At 39.4% G+C, this 23,967-nt stretch overlaps 2 protein-coding genes across 3 annotated transcripts in view; both read right to left on the bottom strand.

Moving 5' to 3' along the window:
- Positions 1-8,715, bottom strand: part of LOC109926202 (probable phospholipid-transporting ATPase IIA) — a 175,651-nt gene extending 166,936 nt beyond the window's left edge. Inside the window, exon 1 of the mRNA XM_048608579.1 lies at positions 8,599-8,715. Within this exon, the coding sequence (XP_048464536.1) occupies positions 8,599-8,666 (68 nt within the window). The 5' untranslated portion in view covers positions 8,667-8,715. The remainder of the gene's footprint in view (positions 1-8,598) is intronic.
- Positions 8,716-17,523: 8,808 nt separating this feature from the next.
- Positions 17,524-23,967, bottom strand: part of sall4 (spalt-like transcription factor 4) — a 44,240-nt gene continuing 37,796 nt past the window's right edge. For both annotated transcript variants that reach the window (XM_048608618.1, XM_048608619.1), the window contains exons 3-4: positions 21,953-22,266; positions 17,524-20,104 (exon numbers count right to left, since the gene is read on the bottom strand). In XM_048608618.1, coding sequence (XP_048464575.1) covers positions 19,658-20,104; positions 21,953-22,266 — 761 coding nt within the window. In that variant the 3' untranslated portion in view covers positions 17,524-19,657. The remainder of the gene's footprint in view (positions 20,105-21,952; positions 22,267-23,967) is intronic.

The following is a 23,967-nucleotide window of genomic DNA, read 5'->3' on the forward strand; positions in this document are numbered from 1 at the left end:
ATAGCAGTAAAGTCCTGCCAGCAATGTTATACTTGTGACAAATGAAACCCATTTCTTGTCCTCAAGGGCAGCCGACTCATGCTGAACAGTGCCATTGATACCAAATTATTTCCCCTTTTCTTCATGGAAGACTCAACAAAATATCTGAACCTATCACTGTCTCCTCATGTTCCACACAGAAACATTTTGTAGGACTGATTTCCTAATAGCAATCACAAACAGGAGCCATGGTTGATCTGCTTCCCCTTTAATTTGAGGCGTACTCTGCCACTACCCTACGTGGGGTCAGCAAAATGATTGCAGCATTGGCAATGTATTGGTCTAGGTAGCTCAATACCCACAGCACCCACTGCAAATGGGCATTCAGTCAAGACAGAACCCTAATCATTTCTGAAGCTTTTAACGCTGATCACTGACTATTTTGCAATTAATCCATTCGGATTCGGAGAAGGCTTCAGTAACAAATTGTGTTCATCTTTTCTGCTCAAATCCTGGAAGAACCACAAATCCTGCAGGAAGACAGAATATGGCTTGGCTTTAATGGTGTTACAACGTTGAATAGCCTACCAATCCTCAGTGTCCAAACACATACTTGAATAACAGACACACAAGCATGGTAACCAAGACCAATTACCATCCTCTGAACTGCACACACCCTATATTATTAAGTTCCAAAAGAAAGAATACAAAAAAAGGACAAATCTTCCCATTGTGATTTTGGTTTCTCTCAATGCTATCTGTGAGAACAAAGCAACTTCCATAAACAGGACCATTCCATTCTACAAATCCAATGGATTGAAACTTAGAAAGATCCAGTACTATGCTGTACAGTTAAGAGTTACTCATTTCTTGAGTTAGAAAGCAGAAAAAAAACATGAAAGCCAAAAAATGTTTGCAAGCTACCCATCATGTTTACCTCATTGCCCTGACAACTCATATTTCAGAGCACATTGCAAATTGTACTTATTGGAAGATGTACATTATACAATACAAAAATAATTTTGCAGGCAAACAGTAGTACAAAATTTTGCTTTACTGGACCAGTACACCAATTTCTAAATAAAAATAAAGCACGTTTTGCAACTTAGACAGTTTTATTTCAAACGGTTGTTTGGAGCATTCCTTTCCATTAAAATGTTGTGAGTAGTGTACAGATCAACAGTTAAAACAGTCAAACAAGATATGGACAAAAGATGTAGTTGTTTTTTAAATACAGAATCCCCACAGTGTGGAAACAGGCCATTCGGCCCAATAAGTCCACACCAACAGTCCAAAGAGCATCCCACCCAGATCCATTCCCCTATCCTGTAACCCTGCAATTCTCATGGCTAATGCACTTAACATACACATCCCTGAACACTATGCGTAATTTATTAATTATTTATTAATTTATCGATAACAATCTGGAATCCAATTACATGAGCTAGTTATCAGTAAGAATTAAAGTAAATTTCAGGATATTTCAATTTATTGAACTGCTGAACACTCAATGTGTTCAGCAACACTGAATGTTCCCACTCTCAGTCACCTCATTCTAATACAATTCTACATGGACCAGAAGTTGGAGCCCACCTTAAAAATGCATGACCAATCCACCTAACCTGCACATCTTTGTGCAGCACCCAGCAGAAACCCATGCAAACATGGGGAGAACGTGCAAACTCTACACTGACAGTCATCTGAGGCTGGAATCAAACCCAGGTCGCTGGTGCTGTGAGGCAGCAGTGCTAACCACTGAGCCACCGTGCTGCCAAGCAGCTTCTGACCTGAGTTCAAAAGCAGGCCTATTATAATAGACACATCTTTGAAGAAACTCCAAACTCTCCTTGGTCATCAATACAAATTATTTTCATTGCTCTTGTAGATGGGAAATAAGAACATCTATCAGAGGAATCATATTTTACTCTGGACACGCCACTACCTCGCCTATGATAAATGATGCATAAGCAAACTATCACATACCTTGCATAGACCAGACAGAATTTTTAAGCCATTCCCATGAAATGTTTCCAGATTGATTTGTGAGTTTGCTATATCTACATAAAGCAAATCAGGAACAGCAACTGCTTCAATTTTTAAAAAAGCCAATCGCAGCCAAGATAGAATTCATCTGAAATGACATTTTATAACATAATGCAGGATAGAGCCCATGTCTGCTCAAATATGTCATTCCACAAAGATAGGATGGAACTTAGAATGTTAGGAATTCATTTTTTCCCATTCAATTTAAGTGTCATCCCACATTTCCACTGGGGAAGACAATATGAAGCAGAACTATATAATCAATCAACTATAATATATTGAAGGGATTAACTGTGTTTCAAATTTATTAAAATAGTAAGAATTTAATTCAATATGGCATCTTTGACATTTAAAAAGCAAAGTCGAAGAACATCCAAAGATGAAGCCATGGAGTCTCCAGAAGTGACAATATGAATAGTTTAATTTATGAACTGCTGAATAAGTTCAGAATAGGCTTGTCTAAACTTGTTGAGTATTTAGTAAATTCTATCACTGTTGATTGAAGCAATGCTTCATCCAATTTCACCTACACTTATTCAGTCAACTACATTGCCACATGGTACACCATTAACCAGCAGAACAGGTTGGCATTCGGTATGCATTGACAGAAAAATAAAAACATATTTGTTTTAATTACACTATTTCTGTAAACAATCCAGAATCCAATTATATGAGCTAATTATCAGTAAGAATTAAAATAAATCTCAGGATATTTCAATTTACTGAACTGCTGAACACTCAATGTGTTTAGCAACACCGAATGCTCCCACTCTCAAACAGTCACCTCATTCTAATACAGTTCTACATGGACCAGAAGTTGGAGCCCCACCTTAAAAATGCTTTATAAATGAAGCTCTTGTTACCTGGATACAGAATGCAGGAATACTAGCAACATTAACGGACTGAACGATATCAAGACTCCTGTTAAACTGTCGTTGCCTTGCTGTACACAAGTCTATATCTATTCAGTTGTTATTTCTCTAACTATTCACCTTCAGCAGATGCATATTTAGAAAACTTATGATATCCATTTGGATTCCACATTATGCTGATGAACCACATTTATTGTGGAGGACTTTGAACTAACAAAGAGGAATTGTCACCAAATCATATTGACACGGTGCTATACTGAAGATTCAATTTACATTTTCTCTTTACGGAGTCTGGTGTGGTTGGAATGTCATTTCAACATTTTCTGTTTTTATTACAGATGTTATGCAATCTGTTCATTTCAGGGGAACAGGAAGCAATTTCAGTAGGTGAATAAACAAAACAAATGAAAATTCCTCTTCATTCAAATGAATTTACTTCAAGATATCATAGCTGATGAACAATGTTGGGTCTTGACACACTGATTTTTTTTTATTTTACCCACTATTTTAATGGAGCTGATGTGTTGTCATTCCTTTAAAGTCTACTTTTGGTACTTTTGCAATTTGGAGCTGCCTACAACTCAGCACGGCATTGAAACTGTGAAAAGTCTCACTCTTCCCATTCAGTGTAACAATATTGAGAAGACATGTTGCAAGAGCCTTAGGCAATAATGTTTGTCAAAACTGATACTTGAAGATATAGAAGACTGAAGATTTCAGTTGGAAACCCAGCTTGAAAGTGCTAGAAAGAACCTCCATCCACTGCAAACAACTATGACAAAAGAAGGATTTACTGAACTAAGGTCCCTTTCAATGGTACTGAGAACTCAAGACATTCACCAAGATACGTTTTCACACCCAAGAAAATGTGCTTATGATTAAGTATTATATAAATAATTCCATATCACACCAAATCACCATGCACTATGAAACAAATGCTGTATTTGATGATAGCAAGAACTGCAGATACTGGAGTCAGAGATAACACAGTGTGGTGCTGGAGGACCACAGCAGGCCAGGCAGCATCAGAGGAGCAGCAAAGCTGACGTTTCAGGTCGGGACCCTCTGCTGTATTTAATCCCTTCTCACATACTTAAAGGGGCTGTCTTCTAGATTTATTCTTTCACAATTAACAAAATTGTATTGCCAAATCTAAGCTCAACAATTAAACTACAATTACAGTTAAACTTCCCTGTGGTTAGTGCACAAGACAGTCTAATTTACAAATCTGAAGTTCCCTTGAACATAGCAACATCATAGCGAGAAATATGATTGAAATAATAAACATTAAAATTCTGAACTAATTGTAAAGTCATAGGGTTGTACAGCACGGAAGCAGACCCTTCAGTCCACCTCGTCCATGCTGACCTGATATCCTAAATTAATCTAGTCCCATTTGCAGCATTTGGCCCATATCTGTTTAAATCCTTCCTATTCATGTACCCACCCAGATGCCTTTTAAATGTCGTAATTGTAACAGCCTCCACTACCTCCTCTGGCAGCTCATTCCATACATGCACCACCCTCTGCTTGAAAAGATTGCCCCTTAGTTCCCTTTTAATTCTTTCCCCTCTTACCTTAAACTTATGGCCTCTAGTTTTGGACTCCCCTACCGTGGGGAAAAGACCTTGGCTATTCACCCCATCCTTGCCCCTCATGATTTTATAAACCTCTATCAGGTCACCCTTCAGCTCCGAAGATTTAGAGAAAATATCCCCAACCTGTTCAGCCTTTTCCTATAGCTCAAACCCTCCAAACCCAGCAACATCCTTGTAAATCTTTTCAGCACCCTTTCAAGTTTAATAACATCTTTCCTATAGCAGGGCAACCAGAATTGAACGCAGTATTCCAAAAGTGGCCTGACCAATGTCCTGTACAGCTGCAACATGACCTCCTCACTCCTATGGTCAATGCACTGACCAATAAAAGCAAGGGTACCAAATGCCTTCTTTGCTACCTGTCTACCTGCGACTCCATCTTCAAGGAATTATGAACCACATCCCAAGATCTCTTTGTTTGGCAACACTCCCCTGGACCCTACCATTAAGTGTATAAATCATGCTCTGATTTGTCCTACCAAAATGCAACACCTCACATTTATGTGGATTAAACACCATCTGCCACTCCTCAGCCCATCAGCCCATTTGATCAAGGTCCCATTGTTCTCTGACTTCTTCACTGTCCAATACACCACCAATTTTGGTGTCATCTGCAAACTTATTATTCACATCCAAATCATGCATATAAATGACAAAAAGCAGTGGACCCAGCACCGATCCTTGCGGCACACCGCTGGTCACAGGATTCCAGTTCAATAAAAACAGCCCTCTGCCACCACCCTCTGTCTCCTACCTTCAAGCCAATTTTGTATCCAAATGGCTAGTTCTCCCTGGATTCCATGTGATCTAACCTTCCTAACCAGAATATCATGCGGAATCTTGTCAAACATCTTGCTGAAGTCCATTTAGACAATGTCCACTGCTCTGCCTTCATCAATCTTCCATGTCACTTCTATATAGGAGTTACCACCTATATTAATGTATTTTGTGCATTATCATATTTTGCCTTCTCTTTTCTAATTTCCACAACTAAATACAAACACACAGAGATAAAAGTAAGAAAATAAACCCCCACTTGTCTATTTTACACCAGAGAGGTTATTGGTTGCTGATGTTGACGTTCTTTTCCTCAGTCTTTGTTGTCAACTCCTTTTTCAACTGTTAATTTACTTAATAGCTTCTGTAGTTTTCACAATCATTTTTGTTTGCTTGCATCTTTGCTCCAATTCTATTTCCACTCCTTTTTTAAACACATGCTCCAGTCTATATTCCCACCTGCTCCTCAGGATAAGCAGTGCACTTACATTACAATAAAACAACAAACAATGTTAGCATGGAAAACAACACAAGATACATTAGTTGCTTGTATTCTCCAAGAACCTCAGTACTTAAGGCAGCTAATATTAGTATTTCAAAGCCCTATATATTAGGTGACCCCAGCAATTTCTTCTCAATGGCACTTACATTTCACAGGATTTTCTACAATGATGTAAGCACCAAAATTACATTCAAAGGCAAAATTTGATCACACAGGTAACTTTAACCACATTTTATATTTAAATAAATAGAAATAACATTGTATCTTAATACAAATGTTCAGAGTTTAATTCAGTGGTATGTACATAAATTTAAAGCATTAACAAATATGCAGACATTTTAACAGCAGCACCAAGGACAAAGTGACTAAGGTTGAACACAGATCATAATTTTTGCCAGAAACAAAACTACAGACTATTCCCTCTGTAAGAAGCAACAGCACTTGCTAACATAATTTGTCCATATTCTTCTTCCAGCTTTAACTGCTTACACCAGCTTGACTGTACTGTCAACTGACAAGCTGCTTTCCTTGCAATCGAAGTTGAAATGGTTGTATTCATTCCAGGGTCTAAATTCACTGCTATCCCAATTATTTCCATCTCTAATTCAAACTAGTTACTTTTTAAAAGATCTTTTGTAACTATATTTTCTGGTGAATTTATAATTTGTTGTCAGACCACTGCCACAAGCACATTTCAAAACAAGGTTCTAAGGGCGTGTCACGTTAAACTTCAATCCAACCCAAGGAGATTGGAATTAATGGGTCTGAACTGCTCCCAAAACATTGGGGAAGTGGTCCCTTAAAAGGTCTAGGCATCATATATTTTCTGTTGTACAGGAATCTGCTAATGAAACTCATGCCTAAAGTAGCTACTGAGAAGATAAATAAAATACATTCTGGCTTAAAATGTTGCTCTTTGGGCACAGTATTCTCTCGGTTTCTGAAATTTATCAAATGAAAGTTCTGAGCCCATTCTTGCTGGGTGCGAGAATAGTTTTTTCTCTTCAGAGGTGGCCTCTTAATAGCCCAATTCAGGATGGTGGTTGTAACTTTCTAATCTGGAGGGTCAAGCGCAGGCTGTCCAGCACTGAAAGACCAGCAGCTGCACCATCACAAATGGACAGTGCTGAAGTAAGTTGGATGGTATGATGTCTCCTCAATCGTGGTCACCAACCACACATGAGAACTATAAGAAGGGCCAAAAGGACCATTGGACAAAAGGGAACAATCACCTTGCCACCCCCCCTCAACAACCTACCTCTCTATATTTGTTGATACTGCAACTGTCGTAGCCAATTATTTGGCAAGCATCTTCTCCATTAAATGGAGCCTATGGCTCTTAGGCCCATACCCCCACAACTTGATAGTTCTCAGCCCTCACATGCAGACATTAAATATCTGGTGCAGGCAGCTAATCTGCCTCTGGGACAGCTCCCTATCATTGTTTCATTGCCCTCCACTGCACCCGATGCAGTTTTCCACCCCAGGGTCAGGAAAGTACAAAATTAGAAAGTAAAGGTTTATGCTCCAGAGCAAAACATGCCATTCGTACAGCTGATACTGGTTAGCTTTTCTTTTGCTACGGCAATAAAAGGTGCCACCATACACATTATAAGCAAACATCTTCCAACTGGAGGAAAACTACAGGTGTAATCAGATTCTTGACACTTGCGTATAATGGTGTCAGGATACATGATGATAAAGCATATTCAGTGCTCGGACAGAGTGTTCTACAAGAAGCCTATTGTGTTTAAATTGTCGTTGGAAAAGTTTTGCGCAGGGTTCCACCTTATTCTGGCATTTAATTAATGAGAATATATGTAAGCTCTTGCCAGAAGAAGGTTCTGCCTAGTATTTTGTTGTTAGGGAAGATGACGGTTTGAGGACAAGAAGAAGCAGAGTGCACAGACAAGAAACACGCCTGCTCCACCCTGAAACCAGGCTACATGACAACACCATGAGCTCACACACAGCAGCAGGTTATCTCCCGGCTTCCTCCAGTTCCAGTGGCCAGAGACAAAAACTAGCCTTTCAACAGCACAGTTGCCCCGCGCTGGGAATATGATGCCCCTGCCTGAATTCCTGGATTGTTGGTGGCGAACAGTTTCGTTTCATAAGAACAACTGTTTCAGACGTAGGCGATGGAGGGAGCGGCGCTCTCAATGGCGATACAAACCAGGAAGGACCTGGCTACATTTAACAAGCGCAACTCACTCCCCACCGCCCTAACAGCCAGACCCAGGGCAGTACAGACTGGCCAGCAAATACAATTTAAACACCTTTCAACTCAAGACAGCGTCCCTCGCTAACACACCACGTCTGAACCCCCAAAGCGGGTTTTTTTTGTTGTTTTTACAGAGATAACAACAGAAAGATCTCTACATAAATCTCTGCCTCTCGCACCCCAGATGAATTTGCCTCTCGATGGTAATAGAGGAAGGAGCAAATTATTCACGAAGGCGCCTGATACTACCACAGGCTGAGGGCTAGGCGTCTTTCTATCTGAAACTGATCATCTCACTCGGCGGGAGCAATAGAGAGAGAAAAGGGGGGCAGCCTCTCTCCTGCAGCGGAAACTGACGAAGGGGCAAATGCGAGGGGTGGGGGAGCCTCTGCCTTTCCCTACTCCCGGGGGGATGGTCACAGCATTGTTCCCCCAAGAAATGTCACTGAGTAGTCAACAACCATCGCCAGCCCCGCTTCTGAACAACACAGAGATCTGACACCCTGTTTTATTCCATGTCTTTGTGCCGAAAAATAAAACAAAGAATCCCCTTTTGATCTACCCTGCAGCCACCTGGCCGGGGGCTCCCAGTTTGTCTCTTACCCGCTCCTCTGTTTGGAATCGTGGATTTTCTTGTGGCGGACAGGCTGCAGAGGGATACTATCCGACATATTTGCAGCACTAGCTCTGTCTGTGTCTGTCTGACTGGTGCTGGGTGGTGTGCTCTACCCAGCAGCCTCTCTCTCTCTCTCTATCCTTGTTTGTCAGCTTCCCAGGGTCAAAGGTACAATTTGGATACAGCCATGGCAACGATTTGAAGGTATTTCATAGACAACCAGTGGACAGTTACAGAAGACAGGTCCATCATTGTCTCGTTACAAGGTAGTGATAATCACTCTTGCTGGAAAACTGCCCCATTTTCCGCCCACCGAGGGAACAGTTCTTGGGATGTGATTTTACTGATAGCCTGAGCAAAATGTGATTTTACTGAATGTTGGCAGCCTATTCCGCACTTAAATCCAACAAGTTCTAATCCAAGGTCGACGTGCCCTTTCTAACAGTTGCTGAATTATTATAGGTAATAACCAGACTATTTTTGCTCCTTGCTCTTGCTGAAGCCAATTCCACCATCCCCTGCCATTGATTCAAGCTCATGGCCACCGTGTGAAAATCAACTGATTAAGGAGTATCTATCTTGCTCTCTAAGATTTACTGCAGTGCCATTACAAACGAAGAACTCACACACTTGCAAATTATTCAGGCTGAGGTCTTGTTCGACTGCGCAAGTAGTTACAACTAACAGAAAAAAGGAACAACAAAAACCAATATTTGATCTTACTCTGAGTTCTGAGGAAGGGTCACCGGAACCGAAATGTTAACTCTGTTTTTTCCTTCACAGATGCTGCCAGACCCGCTGAGCTTTTCCAGCAATTTCTGTTTTGTTTCCTGATTTACAACATCCGCAGTTCTTTTACTTTTTATTTTGATCTTACTCTGCCCAATTCATTGTCAGGCTTGACAATACACCAACGGGGCCCACACTTAGGTTGTGAAACTTTAACATATCTTCCTCTGAACTTCTCATTGATTTCATTTAAACATTCCTTCACATTTTAAATGAGTTTGCAATGTATGACACATATTGATCATAAATGCTACAGATTCTGAGAGATGTACAGCACAGAAAAAGGCCCTTCAGCCCAGGTCAAAAGCAAGCACCTAACTATTCTAATCCCAGTTTCCAGCTCTTGGCTCATAGCCTTGTATGCCTTGGCATCACAAGTGTACACCTAAATACTCCTTCAATATTATGAGGATTTCTGTCTCTACCACAATTACAACTGTTCCAGAATTTCCACCACTCTCTGGGTGGAAAAAAAGTCCTCACATCCCCTCCAAACCTTCTGTCCCTTACGTTAAATCTATGACCCTTGGTTATTGATCCCTCCACCAAGGGCAAAGTTCCTTTCTGTTTACCCTAACAATGGCCCCTAAAATTTTATATCTCAATCATGCAACATCCTCACCTCCCCCACATCTCCTGTTGCTGCAAGGGACAAGAAAAATCTATCTATCCAAACTTTTTTTCAAAACTGACATTCTCCAGCCATGAAATCCAACACTGTAGTTCTAAGAAAAACAACAAAACAAAAATATGATAAAGAACTGTGATGCTGAAGATCTGAAATAAAAACAGAAATTGCTGGAGAAACTCAGTAGGTCTGGCGGCATCTGGGAGAGAAAGCAGAGTTAACGTTTCGAGTCCAATGATCCTTCAAAGAATTCACTGAAGGCAAATACATATTAATCGATTAAAACCTTCTAACAGATTAAAGATTTAATAGCATTTTAGGTTTGTTCAGTAGATCCTCATCAGTGGTGTGACCCTTTGATCTTTTACATATAAATTCTGTGTCTGATACTACCTCTCTCACTAACACCTGAAGGAGTAAGACTTCGAAAGCTTGTGTTTTCAAATAAACCTGTTGGGCTATAACCTGGAGTCGTGGATTTCTGACCTTGTCCATCCCAGTACCACATCGGCACCTCCACATCATGGTAATCTTGGTCAAGCAGGCTACTTTTAATCATTTGCTTGAGGTATGAGATTGTTGTTTGTGCTGGTTTTAACAAGTTACCAGAGAAAACAAAAATGAGAAAAGTAGAAGATAATAAGCATTTAAAATTGTCTTTTAGTAGAGACTTGTTGAATTAAATGGATATTATTACCTTTTAGCTAAGACATTTTGGCAAGTTTTCAATCCAATATACTGTGTTCAGTGTTGAGAATAATTCTTACTTTACTAATAAATAAATATCCATGTCTATATTTTTGTAACTTTTTAAAATGAGTTTACTTCTACATTGGGTACACAAATCCATTCATAAATTCATTATAAAGGCATTTCCTTACAATGCCTTAAAGCAGCTATTTGAACAAATTTCTTCTCCTATTTATGATTCGTGCTCCATGTAATAAGCCAGTATTACAACTTCTCGTCCTTTCTGAAAGCAAGAATTGTATCCATGTGGATTGAGCAGGTGGATGGGGAGAAGAATTGTGATTCTATGCAGCATCTCACTAACTATATTTCACTATTATTTATAGATTTTCATTTTACTGCTTACATTAGTAGTAAACAGCTGAACAGAACAGCAACAGATCTTTTCAGCAGAGGCATTAAATCTTGGTCTTGTGTGAGTTTGCTAATGTTCAGTTTTTAGAATTTTATTTGTTTGTATTCTTACAATACTGAAATGCCTAATGCTTGGCATATATACTCAACATGATTTGGTCCATGAAAAGACATTCTTGAGATATACTTGTTCAAACAAAATCTGCTAAATACATTAATGTTTGGATCAACCCCCTCTTTGCCCAGATTAGTGAACATTAAGCAAATATAATAAAAGCAATGATGAGAAGAAATAGACCTCACCATTATATAGCATCTGTAACACCCTTTTGGGTAGTCCAGAGCATTCAAATTAGTGAATTCTATATGAAAGTAACAATTGTTACACAAGCAAAAGATGTGTCTATTTGCCAATCATGGCCTTCTTCTGCACCATAACGATTCAATGATCAGAACTTGAGAATGTTAAATTGGAGTACATGGGAAACTGACGGAAAGAATACGAGAGATTTCATAGGTGGCAGATACTACTTAATATGGATTTGAGACACAATACATCTTACAAGGAAAACAAGATGTGGGAGTAAAAACCTATTAGAAAGATACTGAATGATGTGGATAAATAGTGACTTTGGCATTCAAACATATAAGAAATAAAAGCAGAAAACACTGGGAATATACAACAGGTCTGGCAGCATCTCTGGAGAAGAGAAACAAGAGTTAACATTTCAAGTCAAAAATGATACAAATATAACTTCTTCACATTTTGAGGAACCGTCAAATTCAGCTCAAAATGTTAACTGTTTCTCTATCTGTAGATACTGCCAGACCTGCTGAGTATTTCCAATATTTGTTTTTATTTCAGGTTTCCAGCATCTACAGTAGTTTTATTTTAGTGCTCAAATATATAATTTGGTGCATGTCTGAGCACAGATTGTTAAAGGTATTAAAAATGCCAGCATCACCTATTTTAAAATTAGTGGCAAAGCATTCACGAGTTAAGTAATTTGTGTCTTTGGCAAGCTATAATTTTACAGAATTATTTCGAGTCAAACCATTTAGTCCGACTGGCCTGTGCCTATAGGGTTCCAAAGAAGACATACAGTCTCAAAACGTTATTTCTGTTTGTCACTCCATAGATTGTGCCAGACCTGCTAACTTTCTCTCACACTTTCTGTTTTAATTTCAGATTTCACCGCCTGTGTGATATTTTGCTTTGAATTAGCCTGTGTCAATATTCCTCACAAGCCTCCATCTATTCTGCTTCTATCCTACTATTCCTTTCTCTGTCCCTCCCATGTACCTGTAGCTTCTCTTTAAATACATGTATCCGTATGCTAATAACCTCAACTACTTGTTGTAGGAAGTTTCGCATTTTAACTATTCCGAGTAAAGAAATTTCTCCCAAATTTCCTATTGGACCGATTAGTCATTATATTTATTGCCCTAGTTTTGGTCTCCAGCACAAGCAAAAGCATTACCTCCACTATATAAAATAGAAAATGCTCTAATAATCAGCAAGTCAAATAGTATTTCTGGAGAAAAGAAGTTAATGTTTCAGATCTGCAACTTTTCATCTGGCTGTTCTGATGTAAGGTCACAAACCTGAAATATTAATTCTATTTTTCCTCTCCAGGCTGCATTGAACTGTTCACCCTCAAATGCTAGACAATGGTAAAGAACATGAAGGTGCTGAACAACCAGAGCTACCCAAGTTCACAGACCAGTCATTGCAAGATTCTTCAGTGGAAATTTGACAGCAGCCTTTCATCTACTTTGCTGGAGCCATTGAGCATGCACCTCATAGGACCACTAGAATTCTTATTTGTTCACAAGATGTGGGTATCTCTTGCTGTCCATCTATAGTTGCACCTTCAGTGATGAGCAATGTTCTTGACTTACTGAAGCCCATGGGAGCCAGGAACATGCACAGTACTGTTAAAAAGGGAGTTTCAGATGACAGTGAAGGAACATTGGTATAGTTTCAAGTCAGGATGGTTTGGCAGGACATGCCTTTGTCCTTCTAGTTGTTAAGAGATCACAGATTTGAAAGCGCTATCAAAAGAGCCTTGGTGAGTTGTTACAGTGAGTCTTGGACATGTTGCACACCATTGCTTCTGTGCCTCAGTGGTGGAGGAAGTGAATGGGGCAAGTTTTAGATGGGGTGCAAATCAAAGGACTGAGAGATTTGGCTTGGATGGTGTCAAGTTTTCTGAGTGTTGTTGGAGCTGCACTCATCCAAACAAGTGGCAAGTATTCCATCACACTCCTGACTCAAGTCTTGTAAGTGGTGGGGAACTAACAGGAGATACTTACAGCAGAATTTTCAATGACTAAACGTTGCAGTGATGGTAATGTCAAGGGGTGATGGTTGGATGCCCTCTCATTTGAGATGGTCATTGCCTAGTACTTATGTGGCACAAATGTTATTTGCCACATATCAAAACAAGCCTCGTTGTTATTCAGGTTTCTCTACGTAGGAACATGGGCCACTTCAGTATCTGAAGAATCACACAGTGCTGAACATTGTCACTGATGATTGTGCATCCCTCCACTTATTTTACAATTGAAGGTCATTAATGAAGCTGCTGAACCTAATTGGGCTGATGATACTGTCCCTATCTCTGTGCTAGGAGGCCCAAATTCAAGGTCTACCTGGTGCGGGTGTCTTAATATCTCTGAATAGGTGATTAGAAAATATTTATCCCGAGGAACTCAGGACTCTGTAGCACAGAGGTAGTGTCCCTTTCTTTAGCCCAAGAGGCCAGGGTTCAAATCTCAGCTGCTCCAGTGGTGTGTCATAGCATATCCGAACAGGTTACCTAAAAATATCTACCTTAAGGAAATCCTTCAGTAATGTCCTGGGACTAAGATGATTGAACAACCACTTCATTTGCTCTAGGGATGACACCAACCAGTGAAGAGTCTCCCCCCTTACCTCCACTGACTCGAGTTCTGTTAGGGCTCTTCAGTGCCAAATGCTGCTTGACGTCAAGGGTAGTCACTCTCACCTCATTGAGTTCAGTTCTTTTATCCAAGGTTGCACTGAGTACAGAAACTGAGTGGTCCTGGCAGAACCCAAATTGAGTATCAGTGAACAGTTTATTATTATATGTTGCACAATAACACTGTTGACACACCTTCCATCACTTTGCTGATGGTGAAAGTAAACTGGCAGAGTAATAATTAATCAACTTGAATTTGTCTTACTTTTTTGAGCACAAGACATATTGGTAATTTTTCCAAGTATTTTAAATAGATTGGAATGGTTTAGCTAGGGACGCGACTAGTACTGGAGTACAAGACTATTAATGCCAGAATGTTTTCTAGCTCCGTAGCTTTTGTAATATCTAGTGCTTTCAGCCATTTCTTAAAAAACTGTTCTGAGGAAGGGTCACTGGAACTGAAACGTTAACTCTGTGTTCTCCTTCACAAATGCTGCCAGACCTGCTGAGCTTTTCCAGCAACTTTGTTTTTGTTTGTGAATTGTATCTGTTTGAAATATATCCCATTTTAGCATAGTGGCAGTGCCTCTAGCATCTGTGAAGAAAAAGATCAGAGTTAACGTTTCGGGTCCAGTGACCCCTCCTCAGACCCTGAGGAAGGGTCAACAGACCCAAAATGTTAACTCTGATTTTTTCTTCACAGATGTTGCCAGACCTGCTGAGCTTTTCCAGCACTTCTGTTTTTGTTCAAGTATGGTATTGCTATTTATTAGCTCCCTCATCAGCAGTTGCAAACCCAATCTAGTTACTGTGTCCCCTAGCACTCAGCCAGTTTGATCAATAGTGGTGCTACTAAATCATTCATGGTGATGCATATTAAATGTACCCAACTAAAGAACATCCTGTGCCCTTGTCAGTTCAGTGATTCTTCTACTAATGTTTTAACATAAAGGAGTACTGGAGCCTCAGCTAAGGAGGGCAGGTTGGGTGAAGTGGAGAAATAGACGGTAAATCACAAAGTTTCTTTGCTCATTTGACGTGACGCTATGAATCTCTGAGGGTAACTCAATACAAACAGTATACAACTGTGCCACCTCTGCTGGATCTGTCCTTTTGGTGAAACAGGACCTATCCGGGGAAGGGGATGCTGATTTCTAGGATAGTGTGAAAGTATGATTCTGTAAAATATGACTAAGCCAGGCCGTTACTAGACTAGTCTGCAGTACAGCTTGCCATTTTGGCACAACCCCCCAGATGTTTATAAGGATGATGTAGCAGGGCAGGGTGTCCTATTGTTAGCTCCAGTGCCGAGGTCAATTGTGGTTCGTCCATCAAACTTCAAATTCCTTTTATATTTTTTCCTCTACTGGGTTAGGAACATTTCAGTGGCTTTCTAGGCTATTTAAGAGTCAGTCAGTCAGGCAGGATGGTGATCTGGGACATTTCATGTGCAACCGTGTCCTCAATTTGTGCCCTCTGCAGGAATGGCAATGGGAGAACAAGTGAGAGTGCCCAGGAGAAATTCTGACCTCTTTAATTCCAAGAATTCCTTCTAAATAAAATGCTGCATTTAATCAGTGGAGCTACTTCCTCAATAGTATGATGGCTTTGAGCCTTGCTTATGTGTCAGTAACCTTGTTTATGTGTCAGTAATTATCCTGTGCACACATTTCTCTCATTCAGGAGCAACATGTTGTCTCAGGCTGCTCAGCCGTTGTGTCTATAAACCTAGCGGTTCACCTTCAGGGTATCATTACATTCACTTGTCAGAACAAACTCTTGCACGAAGACATGCAGCTCCTCTGAACAACACTTTCACTGCTGACACATTCGTCCACCTCCAACCAGTCATCTTTAATTTGGTCAAGCAACTTTCTCAATCACCCTCCAAGACAAGGCTCAAGACGTCCAAAAAGACTGCAAACCCTGGCCATGGTAACCAGCCTCCACCCCACCAGCTTCTGAGCTGTCTGGCATTGTAAAAAGCTATTATGTCTCTAAATTGGGCCCATACTTTCAGACTCCTGCTTCAACCCAGACCAAATCCTCCCCACAGCCAATTAGGACCAACCTTGAGGAATATTGGGAGCCAGAGCTGCTTTTCCTTGGGGCTGGTCAAAACCTGGAAAAGGTTCAGACAGCAGAGCCTGATGCTGAAGGACAAATATGCCCTTAGTTTCTAAATTCAAGGGGTATTATGTTAATGTTTTTTCTTTGTTGGATTAGTACAGTTGGTTAGCACTGCTGCCTCACAGTGCCAGAGACCTGGGTTCACCCTCAGATGACTGTCTGTGTGGAGATTGCACATTCTCCCATTGTCTGCATGGGTTTCCTCCCATAGTTCAAAGATGCACAGGTTAGGTGGACTAGCCGTGCTAAATTGCCCATAGTGTCCAAGGATGTGCAGGCTAAGTGGGTTAGACATTGGAAAATAGGGTGGGATGCTGTTTGGAGGGTCAGTGTGGACTCGATGAGCCCAATGGTCTGCTTCCACACTGAAGGGATTCTATGAAAATGTTGAATGTGTGCACAACCTGAAAGTTTATAACCTTCTAACATGGTACTTTTTAAATGACTTACTATCTAAAATAAAAGTTTACATAAAATTAATTTTTTCTGATCTATAACAGTACAATATGACTACTTATATAATAATATATAAGTGGTAAAGCTTAAAAGGACTCTGCTAATGAGTTGAATGATCATGTAATGCATATCGTAGATAACACATATGCATATTAGTCATAAGGCACACTCAGTCCATGATCCTAGAGTTAAGAAATCTCAACCCAAGGCATCAGAGATTATACTCCAGTAGTTAAGCTTCATTGCGTAAAAAGGGAAATGCAATGACCAATCTTCAGGAAAGCATAACTTAAAAACTAAGATTTATTTTGTCTAGCAGAAATATATATTGACAGTATGTACAAGATCAGTTGATATAGTGACCTAAAATTTGAGTCATTAAAGGGTGGTGTACATTTGCTATGACGACTAGTGGCTGAGTCAGTCATTAGCTTTTTCAGAAGTATCTATTTTGTTGAACTGACCTCTTGAACAAAGATATCTTACCTGCAGGTTTGTTATTCAGTGAAATAATCACTGACAAACCATATTCCATTCTTATTTCATGAAAATACATCCAAATTTTCCAGCAAAGGTTCAATCACTTATTGAAAAGTGCAAACGCTTGCTAAGCTTTGACTCTTCATTTAATCAGGGGCACTGAAGCGAACTATTTTCTGTACAATTGCCCTTTGTGAGCTCAGCTGATGTGAAGGATCATACTTACAACTGTCTACTATCAAATCATAGTAAAAGGTAAGTAGTATCAGTTGATGGTTTGAATGTTGTCATTGAAATTTGTAATTGGTTTTGTACATGAATAACAAGGATAACCACATAACTATGATAATGCTATCCTGCATTTATTCCCATATGCCAGAAAGAAAAATCAAAGTTTACATTCAGTAGATGTACTAGAGAGCCACTAAAACATTCATGAAAAGACAGCATTTTCAAGGAAACAACAATGTAACAAAAATCCATTTTTCATGTAAACCATATAGATCCTGCAGATTCAGTTACCCTTGTCAGTCCATTTACATGTAAAAGCACCATGAAAATCATTTTTGTGGTAAACTGAAATCAAAGGCGAAAGTGAAGCAGTCATTTCAGAACTTCAAAAGAAAACACTGCATTGACACAGTAGCTTACTCTTCCAATGTTGGCACTGAAGTTTTACTCTGGCTACTAAGTCCCAAAGTATTCCATCTGCAAAGCAAGAGGCGATGTCCACTCTCTCAGCACTCCAGTTGTACATTCAGTGTTAAACTATAGTATGCAGAAATGTCTTTTTTTTTAAATATAGAAAACTGTTCATGTAATGCTCTCAATTCCCTGTCAACAAAAGCTTGGTCCATTTACTGATGTAACCATTAAGCAACTGCACAAGGTATCTACTTCAAGCCAGTTCATTTTACAAAAAAAAGTCATATTCTACAAAAATAACCAATATGACCAAAACAAAAAAAAACCACAAACAAAAACTAAAATTAGAAAGTGAGGTAGTTAACAAAATTTCTTCAAGTTCTGGGGCCCACCCTCCCCACTTTCCTCATATGCTACACGTGGGTCTCCTTTGGCTAAAGCATAAATGGTGTACCATCCACAAATCAAACATGTAACTTGGTTAAAACTAACCAAAGTAGGCAATGTTTTAATTGATCAAGAATGCACTCTTGTTTTATCAGTATGAAGCACAAGAAAGTTGAAACACCATATTTAACTCTATGACCTCTTGGTTTCTCCAACCGACTTTAAAAGTTACTTGCATTTGTTAAGAAAAATGAGTCACACCAATACCGTTCTTCACAAAACGGGTGGCTCCTACCTTCTCCAGAATTCAAGCAGTCACAGTTTTGAGAATGGTCAAAGATATCTGGATTTATAAAGGAGTTGCATCTCCTTCCTTCCTCCCTCCTCCCCCATCCCATTACAATTCTCCAAACCAAAATCTCTCCCCTTCTGTAAAAGCACCAACTTGGTCTGGATTAGGATTCTGCTGATACCAGCTGCCCTCTGTACTTTACCCAAATTGCTACTTTACATGATAGCTAACACTATTTGTTGGGAAAGTTTTACAGCTGATGCCAATACTGTCCTCACCCAATATCTCACCACAGTCTTTCCAGCAGGTATATCTGCATAGTGGTCAAGACTTATGACTGGTTTCATTTGTCTCTTCTACCCAGAAGTAATGAGGCCAATTGTTGTCCTGTAACCACTACTTCTGCTGAAAAGAAAGTCAGGTAATTTATTCTAAATGCCCACCCATTTTATTTTTTTGTTTGATTTGGTTCCACAATTGGCAGAACGCTTCCTACCTGAACAGCAGTGTACTTCAACTTATTCCAAGTAAAATTAAGTAGCTTATTTAACTGGAAAAGTAGTTTTATAAATGTGTCTTTCTTCCAGGGTTTTGCTTAAAACAAGAGTTCATTCAAGATTTTTTTAAAAAGCAACAACTGTCATTAGAATTCTAAACAGATGGCACCAAGTGACATTCTAGAACAGTTACCCGCATAAATGGTTTTAATGTATAAACAGTAAATACAATTACACACATTCTCAAAAGGACAAATCTCTATATAGTAGTTTATGGAAATGATTCATTTCAATTTCTACTCATTATTTCAAAACTAGCACTAATTACAGAATTTATTTCAATCTTTGGATTTTCAATAGGATTTTGTAGTAAAAATTCATGAGAAAGAGGCTGTACACTTCAAATATTGTAAACTCAAGTTAATATTGTAAACGCTTCACTTTGCAAGACCCGCTTTATTATTTTATTCTTTAGATAAATCCCAGAGTTTTATACAATAAATTTGCAAAGCAATGATTGTACTCATAACATAAATTCAGGAGGTACCAAGCAGTTTTGTTAGAGACAGCTACAAGTAAAAAAAAAAATCTATTTTACATTTTTTGGGGATTATGAAAAATAGCCCATATTGAGGTCTGTGGTTGTTTGCCATAAAACCTAAAGACTAAAATTTACTCTACTCTGAACAGTTGCTACAGAATGTCATTTTTCTTTAAATTAACAGCTATTTTGCCTTCTTCCACAAAATGGGGAACGTGAGGCAGAGCAACACTTTCAGAACTAGGTTTCTCTTCTTCAGCAATTGCTGGACCAATGCCAGACTGGGGTGCATCCACTTTGGAAACTGTAGTGCTGGTGCTCACAACAGAACCACTTGCCACACTAACTGTGATAGGAGGAATACCACCATTTTGAATCACTGAGATCTCATTGGATTTCAAAGCTAAGCCATTGGTAAGCACAGTGGTATACTGGTTCCAGATGGTTGGTTCAATGTTTGTTGCAGGAGCCATTAGCTCCTTTGGGAACATTTCGGAAATCTTCTTTGGATCATTTCCAATCAGTATCATAGGACTATCGAGTGAAAGACGTCTCCCACGTCTGGCTGAATTATTCCACATGTGAGTTCCAACATGGACCTGCAAAACAAAAGTAAAATACATCTTAGTTGCTTACCATTAAACTGATCAGATTGTGCAACCCAACTTCAGAATATTAGCATCAAGCATTCCCTAGTCAGAATTAACTGATGTTAAAATACATCTTAAGAGTTCCCCATGGACTGCAACATTCTTTTTTCACCTCCCTTCCCAATAATCATGTATACTGATCACTTTTCATACTAACTACATCAGTTAGTGTCCTATAATCAACAATATTCACTACACCCTTGACTCACTGAAAAGGCTTTTTGACCATGGAGCCACAGGGGGTTGGGGAGGAAGAGAAGGGGTGAGCATTGCCAAGGATCAGAGTAGATGAAGACAAATAAAGATCCGAGATTTTTTGTCACAAGGATTCACATACACAAATGTATATTAATAGGCTCAATCATAAGCTCAAAAAGTCGCAAACTCACTGTAGCCCAAAGACCATAAATCTAAAGCTTTTCAGTAATCAGTAATGAAATGCAGTTGCTTTTAGGCTACTTCAAATGAGTGGAATTATCAAACTTCAAGTGGGTAGAAACAGTAGTTTTCTCTTTGTTTACCTTTTATTACAATCAAAATTGTGGACCAATATATTTGAATCAAAATTACCAAGGTGACCTCAGCAATAACAACATTCAATACAATTAGTGCATGTAATACAGGACGAAGACCATACTAACAAGAGAACATAAACTTTCTGGATTATGTCCAAGCAAAGTGAAGCAAAGGACTATGGAGAAGGGGATGTACAGGTCAGAAAAACTTTGCAAAACGGCAGAATTTCATTATCAACAGAAGCTGGCTTTGGTGGAACCTCTTCATCCCTGCAGAACATAGCTGACCTACAACTCCTTTCTCAACATCCACATAGGTACTTTCTAACATTGGCGATCAATAAGGAACAAAAACTCTGAAAAAATTCTCTCCCTTTCAGCACTCTATCAAACGCGAGGGCCTCTGCCAAAGCCACACTGGAGATTATTTACTTTGGCACAGACCAGAGAGATTAAACTTGTGCCGTTTATGTCCAAACTTCCCAGTTTCATACAGAATAGGCTGTGCATTTACCCTCTGAAATACTGCCCATATTTTTAATGAAAGCGTTGTTTCAGCAGAATGCAAGATAGCCCCACGTGTACCAACTACTGTTGCAAATTGTTGCCTGGATTTTGCAATAGTAGCAGTAAGGCCTACAGCGCTCACCATTACAATCAAAAAATCTGACAGCAACCTCTACAATGCTCATATACATACTTGAATCAGAATTTGCTTTCAGAGATACCCTGCTCCTCCACAGGGTGCACTACAGCCCTTGCAATAAACACAGCATTGAAATCACAGTAAAAATTAGGTGCTTTCCACCTAACTTCCCAGAAGCAAGTTGGGGGAGAGTGGGGATAGGATGCATTCAAGAGTATGTTAATTATTGCCAAACATCCCCTCTAGACTTATCAAGTTTATTTTTACATATACAGAGCCTCATTGCTTCAGTAGTTAATCAGGCAGGATTTTTAATCCCATCTTTCTTATATAAAGTTTTTATTTTGCTTTTCGTACATTATTTAAATCTGCTTTATATTTATGTGCTTCGCAATTCTTTAATCTGTTTCATTAAAAAGCCTGGCTCTTTTTTGTTCTGCTCACAGAAGCCACATATTCCATGCAGAAATGCTGCGCAGGACTAATGCAAATCTACACTGGGTGTACGTTGTGGGCACCTGTCAGAGAGGTGAACAGCAAGTGTTGCTCCTTCTCCACTGACTGCCAAAATCTGGGCCATTACTTTGAATTTAATATTTACTGTAGCATTTTTTTTTCTCAATCTGAACAAGTTACCTTGAGATTTCCTTTCGTTGTAAAAGCTCTTCCACAGATGGTGCATGCAAATGGCTTTTCACCAGTGTGCGTGCGTTCGTGAATCTGCAGAGCACTTGCTGAGGAGAAGCTCTTTCCACAAGTAGGGCAGTTGTGTTGCTTAGGTGTACGACGGGGTGGAGGTGCCAAAATAGGTGGCATGATTGGAGCCACAGATGACGGGGCAAGAAACTGTGCAGTGGTTCCTGCTGGTCGTTCTCCATGGTCGCTCACTTCCACTTTAATCAGACAAGGAGGAGCCCTGATAAAGGAACCTGCAGGAACTTGAACAGCACCTAAAAACATACAACGGTTTTTCACTGTTTAGTCTAAAAGGGTTGTAAATTGTACACGGTGGATCCCTTACTATAATTAATTCTCATTTGCCATGCCAGACTTCATGACCTCAGCTCTAAATATTGGTGTTTTATAACCAGCTATACAAAAAAAAGGGAGGAAAAAAAGAGCAGCCAAATTTAGGCAACTAACAACACAAATACAAATCCACTCATTCGTTCCTTCTACTCTTGTAACCTGTCCTGACAAGAGTTAATTGAAATATATTGCAAACAGTGGATAGATCACTTGCGCTGTCACCTGCAAAATTGGAGAGGATTGAATACATTGCTCAACATGGGGGTGGAGTTCCTAATGTCCCCATCCTCAAAACTGAATCTCCGTAAAACAGCCAGTTAAGTTTAATATAATGGTCTTTTAAATGTACAAATGAAAATATTCGTGAACTGAACACTAAAATGTTTGCCTCTCTATAAATGCTCATTTACATTGTGAATTTCTACTTCAAAAAAATAAAATCATCGGTTCTCAAACTGCATATTGACAGCACTCTATCGTAAAAAAGGATGAATGGGCAAACAGAGCCATCACCTTTTACAGTGCAATTCTGTAGAATAATAAAAAGGCCCTTAAAAGCATTAGCAGTTTGCAGTGATCTGGGCATTGCATATTTTAAACAGGTAAAAGCAATAGATTAGCTGGAAATGGTCATCATTCCACAACTGAAACAGACCCTTCTCTTAGTGGATTGAAATTAGTTATCTATCTTCCACGTCCCTTTTAAAAACATTTACATTCATGCCTCCAAAGCTTGCCACCAGTAAGAGTAGAAGATTCTGTCTTTAATCATCTTGCACCCTAACTTTTGATTCTAATGCATACAGGTCAAGCTTACAAAAGTAGTCCTTTTATAAAAGGCACCTAACAAGCAAATTTTCCCACTTATTTCAAAAGAAGTTGACAAATGTCAAGGACAATGCACCACAGTGGATCACAACTTTTCTACTGACCAAGGTGAGAACAGGTTAAAAAATGTGAACAACGGACACCCAAAAGTTGTATCAAAACTTCATAGGGGTTGGAAATATCAATTAAAGTTGGAATCATTTGTCCAAATGGTTTAGTGGATAAAATACAAGCTGCTACTCAGCTTGCACAGAGGCAAACCACGTCATGATTGAGCCATTATGACATACAGATTCTCAGCAATGCAATAGCTGGAAGACAGCTAATTGCAACAAGGCTTTTTATATAAAATGAGACAAGCCTGATCGAGGGCTAAAATTGCTTAAAGGAAGGTCATGAGAGCTGAAATGTTAACTCTTTTTCTCTCCACAGTTGCTACCAGACCAGAGTTTCTCTAGCAATTTCAGTTTTTGTACGAAACAAATTTTTGATTGTTCTTAGTAAAGATTTAATTAGGTGATTATACAGCTAAATAATCAAGTTATAACCCAGTCTCTTATTACATATCCTATTAAGCCAGTCAAAGCCTTCAAGATGACAAGGTGTAGAGCTGGATGAACACAGCAGGCCAAGCAGCATCAGAGGAGCAGGAAAGCTGACGTTTTGGGTCTGGACCCTTCTTCAGAAGGTCATGAAGGTTTCTGAAGAAGAGTCCAGACCCAAAACGTCAGCTTTCCTGCACCTCTGATGCTGCTTGGCCTGCTGTGTTCATCCAGCTCTACAACTTGTTATCT

This window comes from Rhincodon typus, chromosome 19, assembly GCF_021869965.1.
Source record: "Rhincodon typus isolate 14 chromosome 19, sRhiTyp1.1, whole genome shotgun sequence".
NCBI classification, from domain to species: Eukaryota; Metazoa; Chordata; class Chondrichthyes; order Orectolobiformes; family Rhincodontidae; genus Rhincodon; species Rhincodon typus.